General features: G+C 46.0%; 1 protein-coding gene across 4 annotated transcripts; it reads left to right on the forward strand.

The window, feature by feature from the left end:
• Positions 1 to 251: 251 nt before the first annotated feature.
• Positions 252 to 22,518, forward strand: MDK (midkine). Of its 4 annotated transcripts, none has more exons than XM_035115398.3 (5): positions 252 to 414; positions 13,172 to 13,251; positions 13,434 to 13,595; positions 20,662 to 20,823; positions 21,427 to 22,518. In XM_035115398.3, exons 2-5 carry the CDS (start codon positions 13,173 to 13,175, stop codon positions 21,453 to 21,455), a joined length of 432 nt encoding a protein of 143 aa, XP_034971289.1. In that variant the 5' UTR covers positions 252 to 414; position 13,172; the 3' UTR covers positions 21,456 to 22,518. The 4 variants fall into 4 exon arrangements, with proteins under 4 accessions (XP_034971289.1, XP_088525575.1, XP_034971281.1 ...); XM_088669449.1 differs by having other exon boundaries at positions 21,430 to 22,518; XM_035115390.3 differs by lacking the exon at positions 252 to 414 and adding an exon at positions 2,120 to 2,415 and having other exon boundaries at positions 21,430 to 22,518.
• Positions 22,519 to 22,597: the final 79 nt, after the last annotated feature.

Raw genomic sequence — 22,597 nt, forward strand, 5'->3', positions numbered from 1 at the left:
GTAGGACTAGCCTCTGGGGGTCTCTCCAGCAACTTAGGCCCAGCTTGAGTTTACCCTCTCTGGGCTGGCCCGCCTTTTGTCTCCAATTCCTTGAGGGAAGGGGGGGAGGAGGGGGAGGGGGAGGAGCCTTGGAAGTAACTTTGGGCTCCCCAAACTACCTTGTCCTTTGGTGGTCAGCTGGGCGTGACGTCAGGGGCCGCCGCCGCCGCCGTGCCGCGCAAGGTTGTGCCCACATGTGACCAGCTTAAACTAGTTCTGAAGACACAAAGGGAAAGGCAAGGCGAGATAAGGAGCCAGATAGCGGGGCGGGCGGTGGAGCAGGGCCAGGCGAGCGGCACGGCAAGCAGGAGGAGCAGCCTTCGTCACGACAGAGCGACCCAGGCTCCGGCAACGAGACCCGCAGCATCCATCCAGGCAAGTCACGCACCGGGCGCGCTCTTCTTGCGCGCCAAACTTCGCCGCCGCTGCCGGCCGGCCGGCGGAAAAGGGGAGGCCAGCGCCTAAAGTGGCGCGCGGCGGAGGAAGGTGCGCTCCGCAGAGCCGTGCCCGAGGGCGGGGGCGGGGGTGGGGGACCCCGAGCGACTCGTGTACCTTTATGAGGAAAGCCTCCGTCCCCAGAAAGAGGGATCCTGACTGCGCTTGAATTTGCTTTTCCCAGCACCATAAAGCGCCCATGTTTTGAGTTCCCCGGGAACTTTTGCTCTAGCAGCCCCGAGCGAAGATCATCCCAGCCCAGTGTAAACGCTGTAACGCACGTTTGGTCACCGACACGGCGGGCGGGAGGGTGACGAGGCTCCATCATAAATGAAAGGGGTACTTCCCCACCCCCGCTCCCGGAGCCTCTCCAGCTTTTAAAAAAGGGGGCCGAAATGATGCTCAGGCTGAGGCGCGAAGTCACCTTTTCTGAGAGGGGGACGCGGGAAAGAGGAGCGGCGTGATAGCCGTTCAGAGCGGATCCCTTTCGCCGGTTGTTTCCTGCCCGGCCAGATAACATTGATGGTGAAGCGACGTGCCGGATCGGTTGGTTGAAACTTCTTTGCCCCAGGATCTTTGGGAGTCCGGCAAGAGTCTGGATGCTGAGACGCCACGCTGTCGGGCGCGCTGGCACTGCACGGGGAACCAACCTGTTTCTTTCTAGTTCCCCCAGAAAAACCCGGTGTGCTGCAGGGTGAAGAGAAAGGGTGGGACTGGGAAGACTTCTCTGGGTCTGCCACTGTGTGCCAGATGCACATCTTGAGTCCTGTGTTTCCCGACCTTTAGTTACCAGGGAGTGTTGTTTTATTTGTGTTCTGAGCACTATGTTCATTATACTATCTGGCATCACATATACAAGATCACACCCATGCTCTCCATAGTAAGCAATCTGAAAGATCAGTCTGCATTGTGCGAGCATATATTGAAAGTGATCGCAACTGGAACAACCAGGGCTGAAGGAGCACTAAGTTACTTAAGTGAGCTAGAGCTTATTGTCTTTAGTAAACTTTCTTTTGCCCAGACATTGCTGTAGAAGTGCATATAGCTCACTTTGCGTCTGCCACACTCTAATCCGGATTCTTTGGGCTAATATTGCTAGTGACTGGAGATGTGTGTTAGTGACTTGGGTTTTCCTGATCCCTGTAAGGGTCTGCAAAAGATGCCCTTAAGATCCCACCCAGTTCCAAGCCAATTGTGGTTGTGGATTTTTTATTTCTTTGAGGGGAAGCAGAAGAGTGGGGTCTCTATTCAGTCAGTCCCACGGTGGTATGCTTTATGATTATGCACAGAGGGAGAATTTCAATGGCTGCTGGTCCTTTCTCCTGCTGCAATTGAGACAGTGCTGTGCATTCCTCCTTTGGTTCTGTTGTTGCTGGAGTTGACCCTCGCTCAGCACGGAACGCCCCGAGCCAGGCAGGAGCCAGGCATTTTGGAGCACAAGAATGCGTCTCATGCAAAATGTGGAGCTTCGCTCTAAGCTGAGCACCTCTATTGAAAAAGCCCCTCCACTTGGATCTGCTCCAGCCTGGAGAAGAATGAGAGAAGGTTGTTGTCGTCTGTCTGCCATTCCATCCCCCACCGCCACCCCATGGCTGGTTCCAGGAAGGAAGTGTCCCAGTGAAACTAGGACACCTCGTTTCACTCTGAACACACACACACTCAAACTGTGTGTTTCTTTTTATGAGAGGGGAAGTGGGTGGCCAAGTCTTTAAAAACCCCTTTCACTAGCTGTTGCAGCCATGGTTCAGAACCCTTCGTAAAGGGGGCTCCCCTCAGAGCTCAGTGTGTTTCCTCTACCAAGCCTTGATCCATGCTTCTTTGAAGTGGATCTTTATCCAGCCTTCTTATAGATAGATTAACAGCAGTGATGCATACACCTGTTCTGGGATGGTCTCCACACACCCAAAGCCTGAAAACTCTTGGCAACAAGGAGGTACTGAGGTAATTCCTGTCCCGTCCCCCGTCCCCCCAAATTACTCTTCAGGATCTTGGGCTATGGCCAGAATGCACAGAGATGTGCACCTTTAAAAAACCTTCTGAAACTACGGTACTTCTACAGCTGGAATTCAGACCAGTTTGTCATATATTTACCAACTTTAGATTCATTGTTCTTTTTGCAAGGATGCTGTTTTTTCCATCCCATGTTCTTGGATTTTTTGAGTAGCTGTAGTAGGTGTTTAGGAGGGTGTTCAAGAACACAATTTAGGTCTTGTCTTTCATGTCAATCTGCAGTCCTAATGAGTTGGTGGGGTTGGGGGAAGTGGTCACTTTATGAATCTTGGAATTCTGCAGAATTTGAAGCTGGATTTTAAGCCATGATAGTGTTGAGACCTCTGATTGTGTCTCCAAATGCTCTCCTACCCTTGAGTTTCTTGATGATGGTGGTGGTGGTGATACCAATTTGCCTCTGCATCTCCACATGCCATGATGATTTGTTAAAATTTGATCCGTTGTGTTTGGTGATGATAAACCTATAAGGAAGACCATCAGAAAAGTAATAATATTTCTTCCATGCTGTCAGGGTAGCGTTCCTGTTATTTTGCTGTCCGAAAGGTCATGTTAAGAGTAGGGATGAGGTAGAGGTTTGCATTCAAAGCTGAACTTAACCAAGTTCATCCTTTCTGAAACAATACATAAACAGAAACACTTCCCTGAATTTTGCAGTGCAGTTCTCCAGCCAAGAAAGGTGTAAAGAAAATGCTTGTGCTGGGTAAACTAACACGCATAAAAATGCATAATATTAGGGGAAGTTGCTTTGGAAAAAATGTATTAGAGCAAAAACTGCATACCAAAATGGATTTATTAGGAGAAATTCACGCTAAAATACTGGTGAATTTCCATGAGAATTAAAAAAGAAGATAGAAAATTGCTACAGAAATGTAGAGAATTGAATTTAAGATTGGAAAAGTGAGAAACAGAGAACCCAAATTGACAGATCCATCCACCCCTAGTCAGGAGCCCCTGTGTCTGCCTTTCAACCATTTACCAACCATTCCTGAGGCTGGTTATGCATAGCCCTCCATGGGTTCACTCCACCTTTTAGAGAATAAAGCCTCTTATATACCCTAGCGTCTTTAGCTAATCACCACTTTTATTAATTTATTTTTACATTTATATACTACCTTTCCCCCAATGAGTTCAAGCTGGCATACGTGGTTCTCCCTGTCCCCCATTTTATCCTCACCCCCCCCATGAGGTAGGTTAGACTGGGTGGTCCCTGATCACCCAGTGAGCATCATGGTTGTGTGGGGGTTTGAAGCCTGGTCTTCCAAGTCCAACAATATAATCACTTCTACACCTCTTTCCTTGGTTTCAGTGCTTGAAATGCCATATACCCAGAAGACTGCATCACATATTTTTGATTTCACTGTGTGACCACCCTGTTTAAAGTTGTGTGTCTCCCAGTGGGATTATTTTGTCTTGTTTTTTTAAGTGCCAGGTGTGCTGATTCAGGGCATCCAAGGCTAGCAAGCCGCATGGGAATAGTGCCAGCCCTCTTGCTGGATAGATGCTAGGTAGGGGCAGCCCAGGTAAATTGAAACATTTGCAATGTTCGGTGCTTCTTCCTTGACAATGCAGTCTTGTCCTATTGACTTCAGTGAGACTTGCTCCCAGGTAAGCTTTGTCCTCTTTCCAGATGGATGCCCAACCAGTGGGGAAGGAATCTCGGTGGGATGCAGCCTTATATAGAGATTTTGCTTGTGCCATGTATACCCCAGGAGGAAGGGGAGGGGGCCTGAGAATAGAAGGTGGTAGGAGAGGAGGCAGGGAAGGAAGGACCTGAAACCTGCCAGGAGGACACAGCCTGAGGGAAAGGAGGTGGGAGAGAGTGGAAGAATCATGCATATTGTTGAATCTGCATTTGGCTCTAGGAAATGGAAATATGAGGGGACTGTTGAGGCCAACTTTTCCTGCATTTTTCTAAGAAGGAGCAAGGCAAGTCCAAAGATGAAGAAACACAAAGGACCCAAGCTCATGGTAAAACAGGTCGGAGAGGGCTGGGAGGAGAAGGCGTGTGGTTGCTCTCGAGACAGTGCAGGAAGCGAACGCCAAAAAGAAGGTGGGTGGCCAGGGCACCTTAGCAATTCAGAATGGCTGCAGCTGCCATTAAATGCCCTATATTTTAATTTAATGGCTCTCTCTTATTTGAACTTCTTTGTCCCTTATGGACTCACAAAAGAAATCATACGTCCCTTGTTTTGGAGCCCATGGTTTTCAAAGTGGTCAGTGTTTAAGAATTTTTGTTCTGGCAGCATTTCGGTATGCAGGGGAAGAAGTTAAATGTGAGTCCTGCATAGTGATGAAAGCGAGCTTTGTGTCTCTCAAACCTCTATATAGTTTGGCCTGCTTCTCTAAACTCACTGAGGACTGTTGGTGAAATGGTTCAAAAGTTTTGTGAATCTGTTTATTCCCACCTACTTTCAGAATGAGTTAACATGATAAATCCAAGCATTTTCTGAATGATATGCCACCGCTATCTTATTGTGTGCAAGCGGTGCCTCTCTTTTTCTTAAAATATTCCTGCCTTCATCACCTTGTTAGGTGATGAGCTAATAATGATGCTTGCCACATAAGCATGTAATCACATTGACATCTGCAGTGCATTGTGTAGGAACACTGTTTCTTGCCACGGAAAGAACTTTGGGTCACATCCATACCATACATTTAAAGCACTATCGTACCACTTTAAGAGTCATGGCTCTCCTGCCCCCCACCTCCGGATGTCAATTCTTGCCACGGAAAGAACTTTGGGTCACATCCATACCATACATTTAAAGCACTATCGTACCACTTTAAGAGTCATGGCTCTCCTGCCCCCCACCTCCGGATGTCAATTCTGCCTTTGAAATCCCAGTAATGTCCAGGAAAATCCGGATGGATGGCAGCCCTAGTTAAGGATGCTGGGAACTATACTGTACCTTTGTGAGGGGTCTCCTTAACAGCCTTAATGATCTACCATTCCTATAATTTTTGGGGGGAAGACATGACTCTTAAAGTGGTACAAGAGTGCTTTCAATGTTTGGTGTGGGTATGAGCCTGATGTGAAGGAAATCTGGAGCCAAAGAAATAAGGGAAAACTTGAGTGTGGGTCACTTGTGGATCATGTGCTAGTTTTGAGGGTTGAAGGCAACTATTCAAGTTCCTACTAGGCCATGAAGCATAGCCTACGATATGGTGAGATCCTGCACATGTCCACTCAAAAGTAAGGTCTGTTCTGTTCAATGGGGTGTATTCTCAGGAAAGGGTACAGGATTGCAGGTGGTTGCCATGATCATGACAAATAAGCATTTGGCAGTTTATATAGTTTTTCACATAGATTGTTATGTGCCCTGTGGCTGGCTTGGCATAGTGGCTGAGGAGAACTCTGTAGGAAGGTTTGAGAAAGAAGCTCTGCGGGATTCACTCGGCGCTCCCAGGGTCAGGTATTGCATATGGTGGCTCTGCTAACACCTTTCTAATCCTTTGCTCCTTTGACCTTCCTTCACAACATTTATGCAGCAGCAGAACTCGGAGTGATTAGAAATTAGTTTTGCATAATAAGCTGGTATGTACTAGGAAGAGAGAAGCATGGATTATTTTTTATCCCCCAAAGTGGGAACAGCCCATCCTGAGAGATTCTGTATGTAAGACAGGTGAGCAGTGCTTACATTCTGGAACAAGTGCAGATGCCTTTGAGGACAAAGAAAGCAAACCAGAACAGCTGGATGGATGTGGACTTGACAGTTTTTCCTGTTCTGACAGAGATTTGGACGGTTCCTGTAAAAATCATGCCTCCTCCAGCAATGTGTTTTGTGACTGAGGAGAGAGGGCTGTAATCTTCCCATCCTTTATGGAGATCCCTGCAGAGGCAATACAGTATACAAGTTGCTTGACTGCAGTAAGCACTTAAACTCAGAGGCAGGGGAGAGCCTGCTGATTACCATCCCACTTATTTGAGGAGACTGTGCACCAGCAGAAAACAGATAAGTACATTGGCTCTAGTAGGGGTGTGAATAGCAAGACTCTGCTCTTTGACACTTTGAGCCCAGTCCTGTGTTTGCTTAGAAGTAAGTCCCACTAATTGAACGGGACTTACTACCAAGTAAATAGGTGAGCCTGAAGTGGTAGAGAATCTTGCATCGCCACTGTGAAGGAGCTCAGTGCATGTGGGATGAATCATCTGGTGGAGAAGAGGCAGTGCAGCATCTAAATCTCCAAGTGCCGACAACAGGGTTAGAAGTGACACCTGGAACGGATCTTGCTTGGCAGAGAAGAGAGGCCAGGGAAAGTGAAAGGGCCCCTCATTGTTGTGTTTGGCACCTGCGACCCCATTCCAGCATCACCCAGAGGTTTTCCATGGACTTGGTCCAGGGTTAGACAAATCCTTGACAATCCTGACTGTTGCCAAAGTATGTCTAAATTTTCAGCTGCAGCTCAGCATGTGCAGCCTGTGAGGAGAAAGTGTTAGCAGAAATGAGGTATGCTCTTAAGACCTGGATACAGTAAAAGTTAAACACTACAGGCATATAATGAATTGTCGAGGATCCAGGGAGAGCAGCTCACCAAAAACATCAAGGGTTCTGCAGGGGAGGGGGGATTGCCCGAAATATTAGTTTCATCTTAACAATAAATTTCTCATTTGGGATTGTTTAAACTGTGTCTCTCCTTGCCCCTGCCCCCCCTCATGCAATAGAATATCTGATAGTAGGTGTGCTCCCTCCCTTTAATTTCTGTCTCGTTCTGTGTCACCGTTGGACTTGTAAAGCTTTGTCCCACAAGGGAATAGAGTACATTCTTGAAATGATCAGCAAGAGGGTTGGAGGAGAGAAGAAGCATTGAAATAAATGTTTAAATTTTGGGAGAGGAAGATTAGTAAACACACAGAAGTACAAAACTGAAAAGGAATGAATAGGCTGGTTTCTTCTTCTGGTTTTTGCTTTCTCTTCACTTCAGATGAATTCACAGTAGCCACCAGCCCATCTCTTACCCTAAGCTCATTTGAAAGGTAAAGGACCTACATGCTTGCACTCTGCTGAGGAGCAGCAAGACAACTGCTCCCACAATTACCAGCAAACAGGATGGTGATAGTGATGTGGGATGCAGAACTAAGCGCAGCCTCCCAGAATTAGCCTTCAGCAGATGGCTGAGCACAAAACAAGTCCTGACTTCTAAGAACGCTATTGAGTTACACAGGTCACTTGCATGGCTGGTTTGCTGTTTGTTTGTTTGTTTGTTTACTGTGCAAACTAGTGTCGTCCCCTCTTTCCTTGCCCACTGTTCACCTATCCTATTAGAGTCTGCATTTGAGGACTTGCATATAACTATTCTGTTTACTTTTTAAAAATGGACTCTGCAACAAGGTGAGCAAATTCCTGTGATTCTAGCCCTAGTTATGACTACTCTTAGTTCTACTGGACCATATCACTGCCACAGCCAAACGTGCTCAGGTTCAGGTGGGTTTGTCTTGCCACATATTTCTCCCCCAACCAGCATACATGCTAAATGTGTTCCTTGAGTTTGCTCTTAATTTAATTGTTACATTTTAATGGTATACCCTCCCACTGCACATTTGGGAGATTGGCCATGTTCCTGACAGCAGTCACTGCAGAGGAGGCAGATTGCTGAAGCTGGAGATAACAGCAGACTACAGGCTGATGCCAAGAAGGGAAGGGCAGAGGATCCATCCCATAGGACAGAATAAGTGCATGGAGCATATTTAAACAAGAACAACAGTTTTCTGCTGGATTTTGAAGTGGTCAAAGGAGGATGATAATTATCTGTGTTTCTTTTTTCTTTTTGCATGAAGAAAAGTACAATTAGAGCTCCAGGAGACCAAGATGATAGAACTGCAATAGGCCAGTCCAGAGGAGATGAGGCTCTTACTGTGGAATTTGTAGCAAACAAGAGCCAGGCAGCATTAGGAAGAGGAATAAAGGCAAAATGAAGAACAAAATGGATATTTTAGTGATGCTTTTGCACTTAACCAAATAGGCCAGGTTCAGACATTTGTCCCAGGGTTCATACACCATAGTTTACTAGCAGCCCTGTAACCTCATGTTGATTGGGAATGCTAAGAAGAAGAAGAAAAACCTAGTGAAATTTTGTAATGGGTAGTTTTTTAAAAAATGCACATTTTTGAAAGGTTCAGTTCTCCATCTTGATTCAAAATGGAATCCAGTTTTATCCAGGAAAGACTTGCCCCTGAATCTCAGGAACAATCACATAAAATTTGGTTAAGAGATGTTAAGAAATATCCAAAGGCTCAGAAAACAGAAAAAGTAAAATTCCAAAATATATAGTAGAAGATGAAGCCATGAACAAGCACTATGGCCATGTACTCCTCCCTTGCCCCTCCTTTATACGCTGGTTTCAGTGTGGCGATCTTGCTTGCATTTAAGTCAGAGTTCTCCATAACATCCAAACAGATTAGGATAAGCCAGGATCTGATCCGATTTAAAATGCCAATTCAAGACAGAAGTGCACTGAGTAAACCTACATTAATGTGCATTGCCGTTGCTTCCATATTTAGGCTATCATTTCCCTAGCTTCTTGCAACTAGTTGCAGCCATTACAGATATCATCTGCTGCAGGGAAAAACACAAGGAATCCCACAGAGATCTTGTGAGCTGAGTTGGCCTTCAGGCCATGCCTGGTTGCTGTGCAGCACTATTCTAAATTATTCAGATAATATTAAGAAGAAGAAGTTGGAGATGGATCTCCTGGGGGAATAATTCATGTTCACTGTTTGGTGGGGAGAGACATTCAGCCTGGATTGATTTGTTACCTTTGAGGTCTGTTTGCTGCTCTGTGCAGCCAGGTCTCATGCCATGCCAGCAGCTTCTGAAGCAGGAAGACACATCAAGGATTGGCAGAACATGGGGTTACTTCTGACATCACTGCCAGCATTTCTTGGAGGCCACAGGGCTATCATAGAAAGTTGAACAACATCTGCCCAGCCCACATTGTGTAGCGGTTAAGGGTGTTCAATTCAGATTGAAGAACCCAGGCTCTGATCCCCACAGATCCGAAGCCAAAATATAAATGTAACAAATAAATCAAATTCCCGCTTGGTTCAAAACTTACCATAACTTGACCAAGTGGAAGCAGCAACCAGATTGCAAACCCTAATGTGAGAATTGGTCCAGAATGAAAGTGTCCCCCCACCTAGGGGGATATTATTACTCTTTCCAAAATAACTTAAGCTTTACAGTAAATGGTTTAGGTTTCAACTTGCTAGGTATCTGTTCTTGAGCCTAGCAGAAGCCATTCTTTGCCTCCTTAACTCCCACTGGAAGGGGGACAAATGGCTCAGACCGCCATGACCCACATCTGGCAAATCTTCTTGTCAGATATTCCAGTCATGGAAGAGCTTGAATCTGGATCACTCTTGGTGCTGAGCTCCTGCCCTCTTGGGCTCTGGGAGGAAGAGAGGCTTGGGCTCTGCCTTGACAGGCCCTTGTCTCCCCTGAGGGGAGTTCCCCTGCTGAAGGGGACAGGGGAAGTGGCCTTCGTCCCTTAGGCGTTGCCTTTAGCTCCCCAGCCTGTGTAATTCTCTGTGACAGTTCAATTCAGAATGAATCCAGCCGCTTCACAGCAACAGACATACAAAAGGTGAGCCCAGTGGAGCCTGAATAATGAAGAGGGCTGCTCTCTGCAGTGGGCTGCCTGGGGGACACTGTGGGGGAAGGGGCAAAAATGCTGACCTAGTGTTTCTTTTCCCTCGGTACTCCGGGCTATTTCTTTCCCCTACACTGAGCACGGCATGTTTCATCCCAGTTTGCGATGCAGTCGGTTCCTCTGAACTGCTTTTGGCAGTGGGGGCAGAGGCAAAGGACTGTGTCTGATACACTTCCAAGTTGCCTCATCCAAAGCACCATTTATAACCTGTTTTTCTCCTCCCCCCACTTTTCTCCTCTTCGTGGGCATACTGGAAAGAGGATTAAATATCCCACAAGTGCGTATACAGTAATGGAAGACGTGCTAGTTAGATCCCCCAGCACAACAAAGATACCGTGTCTGCAAAGTCACCGCATTGCAAAAGCCCCAGATCCATCATCTGCCAGAAGCCTTAACTAAACAGCTAAGCTAAGCTTCCAGTCCTCATGCCCAGGTCCCTGGGGCCTTAGCTTCAGCCTAGAGTGCTACCACTCACCTTTAGTATATAGAACTATGTAAATTCCGCTGCAGCACCATGCAGCTTTGAAATCATGTTTCAATCATGGTATTGAGAATCACGTTTTATTTTTATGTATCTTTTTAAAGATTCTAAGCTTTAGGCTCTGCAGACAGTGTTGACAACTTGGAAACCAGGAAATGGCTGATCAGGATTTTCATTGGTTCAAGGATAGAGCTTTGGTACCGTGCATAGCCTGCTTCGTGCCTATGGAAATTAGAATAAAATATGCAAAACAAGCATAAACATGTGCACCATGTATGCAAATTGCAGAATTCAGAGGTGTAAGGGGGGATAATTTTGGTGGTTTGTGTGTGGCTCAATCTTCTCTGTTCCAAGTTAATTTATGAGTTTTGTGATGAAAATACTGTGGAGGAGAGTAGGAGGATCTATATTTTAAACCCAGATGGAACTTGTGCCATCCGCTTATTCTCTGGGGTCCCCTGCAACCATTTCAGGACTTGCAGAACTGCAGCTGACATCAGCAGTGGTTGTTGGCAGTGCAGTCTCTCAGCATTCCAGTACTTGATCAAATAAAGGTCAAAATTACCAAAATTCTGTGGTATAGTCATACTCACAGTTTGTCATCCTGGTGCCATTGAAAAGCATTGTACATACAGAAAATGATGCTCTAGCAAATTCTGTAGAACTAAGCAGCCCCTTTGCTTTCTGGTACATCCCCACTTTCCTCCATCACCACTTTGTGTGGGAGCACCAGGTGAATGAGTTTGCTGGATCTACCTTGCATTTATTATTTCATTGGTCAGACTTACTGCTGGACTCTTCCAGGTGAGTAAGGTTTGCTTTCGTGCCCTATTATCTGTTCCCAGGTATTAGAAAAATAAAATAATGTCTTTCCTCCAATGTTCTCGTTAGACTCTTTGTTGAAATAAAATAGTGCTGCTGTTGTTTTAAGAAGAGAACCGCAAGGCTGGCCACTAGTTCACTCTAGCTAGGGCATAGATGAATGGTGCTTCACCAAACTGCCTGTTGAATGCCACTCTCAACATCTGCCCTGGAGGCAGTTCAGATCTCTTGGTGTACTGTACTGACATCTGTGGGCAGAAACACATCCTAGCCTACATGCTGCAATGCTACAGTGCACACATTTCCCTGCTTCTTCTCTACACCTGCAGTTTCCCTTCTTTATGGTGCGCACATACACACGGGCACACTCTTGCTTGCGCTCTCTTGCTGAGCCTTGTTTCCATAGATAGACCTTTTGTGGGGATATGGTAATAGGCTGACATTAAGAGAGCCAGCAGGGGGAGCAGCCTGCCTTCTAAAGCTCCACATGAGATCTAATTGTGTTGGGCTTTTATTTTTAATCTTCTGTTTTAGTTCTCAAAATCTCTGCCTGTTGGGGGCTTCTTTTCCCACCCTGGATTCTTTTTGAGCTGGATAAAGATTCCATGGCAGCTGAGATCCCCCCGACCTCGGGAAGCTTTGGCATCGGCGAGGTAGCCTGCTGAGCACCAGATAAAAGAGGCAGTGGGAAATGAAGGAAAATGTGGGAGCATTTGAGGGGAGTGGGGAGCAGGGCCTCCCTATTGCCAGCCCGCAGAAGCCTTCTGGCTTCCGAAAGGCAGCAGCAGCATAAATCCCTTTGGCAGGTTTGCTTTTTCCCAGTTTCCACTTCGTTGCTCTAGATTTGCAGTCTAGGAAAGGGGGGTGTCAGAGATCAGGGTGGGGTAGAAAGTTTGTAATGCTCCTCGGATTATTTATTTGCTTATTAAAAGGGGGAGAGGCCCCGAGTCTTGTTCAGTTTCTGCAATAGGCCTGCAGGATTCAATAGGTGCAGGAGAATAACGTCATTTTGTTTTACCTTGTAGGCCAAAGGCTCATTGTGAGGAAAAGTGCCCATTGACTCGCATCACTGTGGGAATGGCATGTTTGTGTCTCAGTAAGTGCAGGCCTTGTGCGGGCTTGCCAAGTGGCACAACACACCAAAAAAGGGAAGCACAACAGAGCAAGAAAAGGCAGACACCCCAGCAATGGCAGGGAAGAAATGCTCTCAAAGGCATTGTGTTAATCCCAGTGGGCCGTCTCCAGTGCTAGTCTTGCTCAGAGTAGGCCCATTGAAATTAATGGACCTCAGTGGGTCTACTCTCGGTGTGTTTCAGGCAAATAGCTCTTTGTCAGATCACTGTTTGTATCTCCTTGCTCCAAACTGAGTCACTCTGCAAAAGTAACTGAGGTTGCCAGTCCTTTAGTGCCAGTTATTAAAGAAAGTACCATTGATAACAGCCCCCAGAAAGAGAGCTGTTTGCTCAAAATATGTTGAGAATCATACAGCCCGTACTGATAACTGATTCCCAAACCTTCTGGGTTTCAGTTTCCGTACTCTTAATGTTGCCAATGCAGAAGTCAGCAGGGAGAAGGTGGATGGGGACAAAATTAGATCTGTGTTTCTCTTCCTGTCATTGGCTCTGGCGCCACCTACTGTTAGCCTCCCTGCCTTCCACCCTAACAGTTTCATTGAGCACCAGCCATCACTGCAGGGCTTTGATGCACGAGTTGACTCCTTATCCTTTCCTTCTACAGAATGCAGGTCCGTGGACTCTATTTGCTTTTGGTTCTGATCCTTCTGGCTGCATCCTCTGAGGCTGGCAAGAATAAGAAAGGTGAGCCGATTAGGAGAGTTCTGGCTAGCAAGTGGGATGAGGCCCTGTCTGCAGCCTGATATTCTGAGGGCTTGCTTGCAGGGCATGGGCAGGGGCTGCATTTAATGCCTTCCAGCAGCCTGGGGGGAAAGGCTGTTTGTTGTGCATTGTAATGATTGCCGGCTCCCCTATTACCACTGCAGAAAAGGTGAAGAAAAATGGCTCTGATTGTGAGGAATGGCGCTGGGGTCCCTGCATCCCTAACAGCAAAGACTGTGGTGTTGGCTTCCGCGAGGGAACTTGCAATGAAGAGACCAAGAAACTCAAGTGCAAGATCCCCTGCAACTGGAAGAAGGAATTTGGAGGTGAGTCTTGCTCTGAGAGAGAGAAGGGTGAGACTTAGGGAATGACACACCAGTCTTAAAAGGAAACAAAATAAAAAAAAATTCCTTCTAGTAGCACCTTAGAGACCAACTAAGTTTGTTCTTGATATGAGCTTTCGTGTGCATGCACACTTCTTCAGATACACCCTTCTATAAAGGAGGGTGGTGGGACTGGGTGAGTGGCTGGTAGGTGTGGTAAACCTGTTGGCGACTGTTAACGACAGCAATTGGTTTTACAGGAAAAAGCAAGGGGTGAGATGTGAGATAAGAATCCAATGTCTCTATTCAGACCAGATCTCTCTATGCCATAGCTGCCAAGTTTTTCCTTTTTTCGCGAGGAAGCCTATTCAGCATAAGGGAAAATCCCTGTAAAAAAGGGATAACTTGGCAGCTATGCTCTATGGTTTTAAGTTTGGTAATAAGTTGCAATTCAGCAACTTCTCTTTCCAGTCTATTTCTGAAATTCTTTTGTAATAAGACAGCTACTTTGAAATATTATATAGAATGTCCTGGGAGATTGAAGTGTTCTCCTACTGGTTTCTCTGAGAAACCAGAACATTCTACACAAGATATCAAAGTAGCTGTCTTATTACAAAAGAATTTCAGAAATAGACTGGAAAGATCTGGTCTGAATAGAGACATTGGATTCTTATCTCGCATCTCACACATTGCTTTTTCCTGTAAGACCAATTGCAGACATTAACAGTCGTCAACAGGTTTACCACACCTAGCAGCCAATCACCCATTCCCACCACCCTCCTGAGTAATACCCCTCCCCACCCTCTCACTATATATAAGGGTGACTTCCGTTTAAGTGTATCTGAAGAAGTGTGCATGCACACGAAAGCTCATACCAAGAACAAACTTAGTTGGTCTCTAAGGTGCTACTGGAAGGATTTTTTAAATTTTTGTTTCGACTACGGCAGACCAACACAGCTACCTTCCTGTAACTAGTCTTAAATGGGACCTTGGGAAGCCAGCCAGTCCCCTGGCTAACAAATTCTGGAGAAATTGGTTCCGGTTTCCGCCTGCAGGAATGGCGGACCTGTTTTCCATCTCTCTGACCTTCGTAAGGAATTTGGCGGTTGCTAGGGGAGTAAATGGCAACCCCCTACCCTCTCCGGGGGTTACGGAGAGGGGCCGCTGGCCCGCGATGCCCCCAGACCCACTCCGACTGTTTTTGGAGTGGGGGGAGCTTGGGCTGAGCACTTACGACGGCCAGGACTCCCGGACGCTAATCTGCATGGCGGGGATTTCCATGGTTAAAGAAGATAATTAGGCTTAAATCTATGGACATACTTCAGAAGGAGGGGAAGAAGCGCTGTTTACTGCTGAGAATTTTATGCTGCTGAGCGAGAGGAGTCAAAGAATGTACGGCATCTGGAAGAAGGATTGATGGGGACGGAGCGATAAGGGAAGCAAGTTTTTATTTTTTCTTCATATTGTTGCCTCGTATCTTCCCGGACGCGATGTCCTGGCTTGTTTGGAGTGAAAGAGAAGCAAAAGACTGTGTGAGTTGAACTCTATAGCTGTTGTTACTGAGCATATTTCTTAAAGATGTGAAGTTGCCGATGAGAAAAGCCCCCCCCTAGTCAGACGGAAGGAGTTCTGGACGCGTTCGGAGGATTTATGAGCTGTGACGCACTTTAAATTGGAGCAGCGACCTGAAGCTAAGTTCAGCTATAGGGCAAGGAGATCCATTAATTTACCAAGAGTTCATGGTTGGATGTTTGGGTCTCCTGCCTGAAAAAGCTGTAAATTCTATAAAGATAAATAAATCGTAAATCTTCATGGCTATGAGAGAAAATGAAAGTGATTTGAGCCTTTTAAGATGGCGCTGCTACTCCGTCGCAACAGGGAGCTCCACTAAGAAGATTTATGGGGAGGCTGGACTGATTAACTCACACAGGAGAAAGAACATCTGTGAAACTTCGTTTGACATTTATCTCAGCAGCTGGAACAATCGGATGAAAGTGGAAAACATCTAGGTGACTGTAAGGGGAAGATTTGGAATATTATGAGCTTGGAGGACGATTTGAACTTTAGAAATAAGACGGCAGTGGACAGTTGCGAGGAATTCCCAATTTCTTGAAGCATGGGAACCCAAAAAATAAATTATTTAGATGATTTGGCATAACATTCGGTTTGATTGATATATATATGTGTATAATTTGAAATATTGAAATGTGATATAATTGGTTTTAATTGGAAAATTAATAAAAATATTTTTTTTTAAAAAAAAAAACAAATTCTGGAGAAATTGTGGTTCTTTGCCTGGAATGATTGCAGGCAGTTAGCGAGGAGTGTGCATGCAGTCTTGGGGGGTGTCATGTGCACACCGTATGCTAACTTACTGCTGACATTGATGCAGTGTTGGTTTTTACTGTTTACAATGAGTTTGCAATTGATAATGTGCTTGTTCTGCATCCAGCACTTCTGCATTAGAAGCACATCCTGTGGCTTCTGAAGGCAACTGGGCTTTCCGCAGAGATACTTGACTGTGGTTTCTGGCAGCTGTCATTCATTTGAAGCAGACTTCCCCAACCTGATGCACTCCAGATGTTGTTGGATTGCAACTCCCTTCATCCCTGACGATTGACTGTGCTGGCTGGGGCTGATGAGAGTTGAAGTCCACAACATCTGGAGGCAGCCGGTTGGGGAAGACTGTCCTTCTGCTTAGGAGCATAGATGAGATTGCCTTATACCAATTTGGACTATCAGTCCCTCAAGCTCAGTTTTGCCTAGATGGCTTATCCAGCCTGCAAGTGCCAGGGAATTGAACCTGGAATCTTCTGGGTGCAAAGCACACACTCTACCTTTCTACCTTACTCCTTAGCTGAGAGAGAATATGGTTGAAGGCCAGAGAGATTCTGGTAGGGGGTCTTGGATCCAAAGGGAAACAAGATGGTGATGGCAGTAAGGGGGCAGAGTCCCTTTTATCTGGGTCCCACTGAAAAGGTTGCCATCACCAAGAGATAATGTACAGCTTCCACGCCGCTTGCCTTCTGTTGAGATACCAAATTATCTGTCCATACTCAGTCCAATACTCTGAGCAACTCCTGCTATACCAGCATTTCCCAACAACTCTCAGGGCAGTGGGATCCAGGAGGATCCAGGAATAGATTCCAGAAAATAGCTTGGATCTGAGCAGAGAATTAAGTGGCTTGAATGCTGACTCAAAGCTTTCTACACTTTTAAGCCACACCTCACACATTCCCTTTGTCTTGCTATTCCCACTTCCTAGCTACTTCCTTTTTTTGAAATATTTTTTATTAATTTTCAATTTAAACAAAAAACAGTAAATTCCAACACTCATCAACACATCTCTTTTCCCACTGCTCTGCCGAGCTTGTGACTTCCCTCCATCCTGCCATCAGGCTTTCCTTCTTCCCCTCTACATCTCACAGTCTCTTCTATTCCATGTCGTAGGATTTATTTCAATCCTGCTAGTGTCTTCAAACCTCTACAGTTTTTATTCATATAGTCAATAAATTCACTCCAGTCTCTTTGGAATTTTGCTTCATCCTGGTTTTGGATCCTGCAAGTCAGTTTTGCCAGTTCCACATAGTCTATCATCTTCGTCTGCCACTCCTCTATCGTTGGTAATTCTTGTAATTTCCACTTTTGGGCTATTAATGTTCTCACCGCTGTTGTTCCATACATAAATGGTATTTGGTCTGCCTTTGGAATTTCCTCCCTCATTAAACCCGGCAAAAAAGCTTCCGGCTTTTTGCTAAAGGTGTATTTTAACATCTTTTTCAACTCATTGTAAATCATTTCCCAAAACAATTTTACCTTATCGCATGTCCACCACATATGATAAAAATCTCCATCTTTCTCTTTACATTTCCAACATGTTTTGTTACCTATCCTGTACATTTTAGCCAACTTAACCGGTGTTTGGTACCATCTATACATCATTTTCATTACATTTTCTTTTAGAGTAACACATGCTGTAAACTTTAGACTTTCATTCCATAATTTCAACCATGCATCATATTCAATGTTGTACCCGAAATCCATTGCCCATTTTATCATCACTTCCTTCATCTGTTCATCTTTTGTAAACCATTCCAACAAGAAATTATACATTTTAGATAATAGTTTGCTTCTGCTTTTCAACAGCTCGATTTGGAATCTAGATGTTTTATCTTCAAATCCCACTTTCTTATCGCCTAAAAACACATCATTTACTTGGTGATATTTTAACCAACCTGTAAAAACATCTTTAATTTGGTCATACGGCTTTAATTTCCAACCTCTGTCAGTTTTCATTAGGATCTCTTCATAGGTGCCCACCTCCCTTCTGTAGTCAACTTCTTTACAGTTAGAACCTCCACCAGTGGTATCCACCATGGTGTTTTCCTCTCCAACAGGTTTTTATTCCTTTCCCAAACCTCATACAAAGATCTTCTTATCACATGATTTGTAAAACCTCTATGGACTTTCATGCTGTCATACCAGAGATAAGAGTGCCAAATAAATCTGTTGTCGTATCCTTCCAAATCTAATAAATCTGTATTTTCCAATATTATTCATTCCTTCAACCAACAGAGTCAGGATGCTTCATAATAAAGTTTCAAGTCTGGCACAGAGAATCCACCTCTCTCTTTCTTATCTATCAATAGTTTAGATTTTATCCTTGGTTTTTTTCCCTTGCCAGATGAATCTTGAAAGTACCTTTTGCCATTCTTTAAATTGTCCTGTACCCTTGATTAAAGGAATCGTTTGGAATAGAAATAACATCTTAGGTAATATGTTCATTTTAATCACTGATATTCTTCCACAGAACGATAATTTTAATATATTCCATATTTCTAAATCTCTCTTAATCTCCTTCCAGACCACCTGGTAATTATCATTAAATAAACACTTCCTGGTTACTTCCATGCTCCTGTGTCTGCTTCTTCTCTATTTAGGTTAGTGAGGAATTAGGTTGTGGCTGGCTGGAGGAGAGGTTTGGCAGTGAGTGCTAGCTTCCTGTTTCCCTCCACTGTGGATTCCTCCCCTTTGTTTGCTTGCTATTTACAGTAGATAGGAAAATATACAAGAGGTGTGGTTATGCTGCATTGGTGTTTATCCATGCATCAGGCCCTTGAAAATTACCTGTTTGTTTGGTGTTGTATTTTAAAGAGTCAGGCCTACAAACCACAAAGTTCCTAGTTCCATGACAATGTTGTGCAGCAGTCACTGCCAATCTATTTACCCTGATCCGGCTAACATTTAGTCCCAATAACATTTAGATCTGCTAATTCTTGAGCCACATGGACATGATTCATAGCATATCTAGTAGATAGCCATGGTGAACGCTCTATGGCACGGGTGTCAAACACAAGGCCTGGGGGCCAAATCCGGCCCGCCAGACCTCTTCATGTGGCCCGCCGAGCCCCCCAGCCAGCGGGACCCATCTTGCTGCTGAAGCGCCGCGCCAACAAACAGCTGGGGCCGGGGGGGGGGTAGAAAGGCGGCCAGAGCAGCGCTGCGTGGAGCGCCCCGAGCCACAACAGGAGAAGGAGGAGGCAGCTTGCCGGGTCAGTGCCCGGCAGCGCCGCACGGAGAGTCCCAAGCCTCTGCAATGCAGCAGTGCTCTGTAGCACTTTGAATCCTCCTCCTCCTGCCACGGCTCGGCGCCTGGAAACGGCTGCTGCTGCTGAAGCACAGACAAAGCACCCAGCAGCGCCGTGTGGAGGAGGAGGAGGAGGATTCAAAATGCTACAGAGCACTGCTGCGTCCCAGAGGCTCGGGACTCTCCGCACGGCGCTGCCGGGCACCGACCCGGCAAGCCTCCGCCTCCTCTTGCCTCACCTCATCCTCCTCCTGCCGCGGCTCAGCCTCATGAACGTGAGCTCAGCAGCGGCTCAGCCTCACGAACGTGCAACTCTGAGGCTTTATGCACTTCTCCTAAAACAGACACCCGCTGCCTCACACTGCACGGGAAATGCTTTTTGCCCCTGGGTCTCTTCGCGCTCTTTTCTGGCGCTGAATCAAGGCAGCGACCCCCCCTTCCCTTTCTTTCTTCCTCTCTCTCGTTCTTATTCTTTCTTTCCCTCTCCTTCCTTCCTTCTTTATCTCTGTCTTCTCTCCCTCTTTCTTTTTCTTTCCTTCTTTATTCCTTCTTTCCTACTCTTCTTTCGCTCACCTCTTTCTTTCTTTCCTTCCTCTCTCCCTCCTGCTCCCTCTTTTCTTCCTTCCTTCCTTCCTTCCTTCCTTCCTTCCTTCCTTCCTTGCGTCCTTCCCATCTTTCTTCCTCTCCCTCATTCTTATTCTTTCTTTCCCTCTACTTCCTTCCTTCTTTCTCCCTTTCCATCTTCTCTCCCTCTTTCTTTTTCTTTTCTTCTTTATTCCCTTCCTTATTTCCTACTCTTCTTTCTCTCCCCTCTTTCCTTCCTTCCTCTCTCCCTCCCACTCCCTCTTTTCTTCCTTCCTTCCTTCCTTCCTTCCTTTCTCCCTCCCTCCCTCCCTCCCTCCCCTCCCCTCCCCTCCCCTCCCTCTCCCTCTCCTCAGAAACATAGGATGCTGCTTTATACTTCTGGCCCTTAAACCCTGGAACCAGGAGAGCAGCTCCAGTGAGTCAACCTCAGCCAGTCCCTTTGGTGAAGGGTGGTGGCTCACTGGCAGAACATCTGTCCTGCATGCAGAAGGACCCCAGCATCTCCAGGTACTAGTAGCTCTGCAAAGGTCCTGCATGAAACCCTAGCGAGCCTCCACCACCCAGTGCAGTTACCAAAAATCATTTTTCAATAAATTGTACAATAATTGTACATTTGAATATCTACTTACCATTATTCTGACTATGTTTCTGCTTTCAGAGCTAGTTATTACTTACATTATTACAAAAAACTAATAATTGAATGCAGTGACAATAATTTATGATAATAAAGAGTGGACACATAGTCCTACAGATACAACCGGCCCTTTGAGGGTGACCAAACTGCTGATGCGGCCCCCGATGAATTTGAGTTTGACACCCCTGCTCTATGGGATCTCACGCACAGGACCATTGTTTGTTTGCTATAACAAATTTAATGGTTCTTAACTTCTCTCCTAGCTGATTGCAAGTATAAGTTTGAGAGCTGGGGTGGTTGTGACTCGGCAACAGGTCTGAAGTCCCGTTCGGGCACTCTGAAGAAGGCCCTCTACAATGCCGAGTGCCAGGAAACTATACAAGTGACCAAGCCCTGCTCTCCTAAGGCCAAGTCAAAATCCAAAGGTGAGTCCCAGCTCTTAGACTCCCTTTTTCTGCCTTAGATAGTTTCCCACGCATTGCTCTTGATGATCCAAGAAGGATATAACTTCTGTGTTAGGGAGGAGTTTTCTATGCAATTGCCATATTGCTTTAAAACACACTGGCAACACAGTATTGCTTGGAGAACTACAGCTGACTCATAAGCTGAGTGTTTGTCTCACTGGTCTCTTTATACATGCTGACCTTTTACAAGAAAACACCCGTGATAGTTCACAAGCACCCAGGTAATGACAAGTTTGCAATTACACGGTGCTTCAGGTGGTGAGAGGAATCTAAAGCCCACAGTGTCTGTCCCACAGGGGTGCATTTGTGTGAATGGAGAGTGAGATGTAAATAAATGGTAGAATCGTTCCACCTGCAAGGCAAGTGCAAGTGTCCAGACAGGAGGAACCCAAAAAGCGACAAGACTGGATGTGCTCCAGATGCATAGCTTGTATGCTAATGCAAGTCCAGGAGACTAGCGGTCAACTGGCATGTTAAGAGTGCTAGTAAATGCCAGACCAGCACAGAAATAAATGAGAATGTGGGGCCCCTGTGTTGCACTAATGATCTTCCATTTGTTTCAAGCAGCCAGAAAAGGAAAGGGGAAGGACTAGAACGATGGATGCAGCCCCACTGTCTTCAGGGCATGGTGCCTGAACCCTCTTGGACACACACCACTTGGAGCTCCAGCGTGGTCCCTCCCAGCTTGACAGCCCTTTTGCCACATCCCACCCCTCTTCTGCCTCCACAACCTTGCCCTTCACTGACATACCGTTTCTAATCACTAGTTTCCTAGGGAGCAAGCCCACCCTGTCGTGAAGAAAGCGCCCTTTGCCTTCCCTGTAACGCCTCCTTTTTAACCATGCTTTCCCTCCTCCCGATCTGTGCATCTCGGTGCTCTTTGCTCTGGTTTGTTTCCCCGGAATTCCGCATGATGCGTTTTGAGATGGGGCTGGGCTCTGCTAAGTTGTGGATAGAGTTCTTCACCTTTGGGCTCCTTGGCTGAAGCCATATGGCCCTTTGGCGCATCTCTCTCTCTCTCTCTCTCTCTCTCTCTCTCTCTCTCTCTTGCAAGCTTAGCAGCGAGGCCTGTGGTTTCCTAGTCCCCCATGCAACTCCACATAGGCAAAACTTCAAATCAAGCTAGCCAAGGAAACTGACTTGGAGAGTGTAATGGAGGGGAGGGGAAAGGGGGGAGTTAATGAGGAGGGGAGGGCCCCATGCCTGCCATACATTCCTCATAAGGCGACTGTGTGCAGTAGGACTTACTTTGGTGTCGCTTTGAGCCCTTCAGACTCACAAGGGGCTAAATCCGTGCCTGCTGCCCGGGGTGCTGTGTGTGAATGTCTGTTTTTGCCTCCAGTATATATATCTCCAGTACAGGCTTGTTCATAAGCAGACCATCTGGAAGGTGTATGTGTGTGTTTTCCATGAGCTGTGTTTGCCCTTTGGTCAACAAACCACCTTTTGCCTTTCCTTCGCCACCCAAAAATCTCCCTAGAGAGCATTGTCTTTTATCTTTTTCAGTCACGATGTCCTCATTCCTTCTGTCCCTTCTTGTCTCTATATTTGCTGAGACACTGTGGCCTTGTCCTCCTTTTACTGGTGCTGGGTAAGCCCTCTTTGCTTTTTACAATGCCCCCCTCTTTTCCAATAAAAGTCTTTTTACAAAAAAAAGGAAAGTCCTCTTTTTTGCGGGGTGGCGGTGGTGGTTTAGGCCGCATTTCTATGTCAAAGGGCTGCAAGCCCATGTGCT

Source organism: Zootoca vivipara, chromosome 1, assembly GCF_965207765.1.
Source record: "Zootoca vivipara chromosome 1, rZooViv2.hap1.1, whole genome shotgun sequence".
Classification (NCBI taxonomy): domain Eukaryota; kingdom Metazoa; phylum Chordata; class Lepidosauria; order Squamata; family Lacertidae; genus Zootoca; species Zootoca vivipara.

Bases quoted from the DNA above. Each gene is read 5' to 3' on its own strand.
- MDK (XM_035115382.3), top strand. From the start codon at position 2,342: ATGCATACACCTGTTCTGGGATGGTCTCCACACACCCAAAGCCTGAAA. The intron at 2,416-13,171 runs GTAATTCCTGTC...TTCCTTCTACAG, and splicing joins GGCAACAAGGAGGTACTGAG to AATGCAGGTCCGTGGACTCT. The intron at 13,252-13,433 runs GTGAGCCGATTA...TTACCACTGCAG, and splicing joins GGCTGGCAAGAATAAGAAAG to AAAAGGTGAAGAAAAATGGC.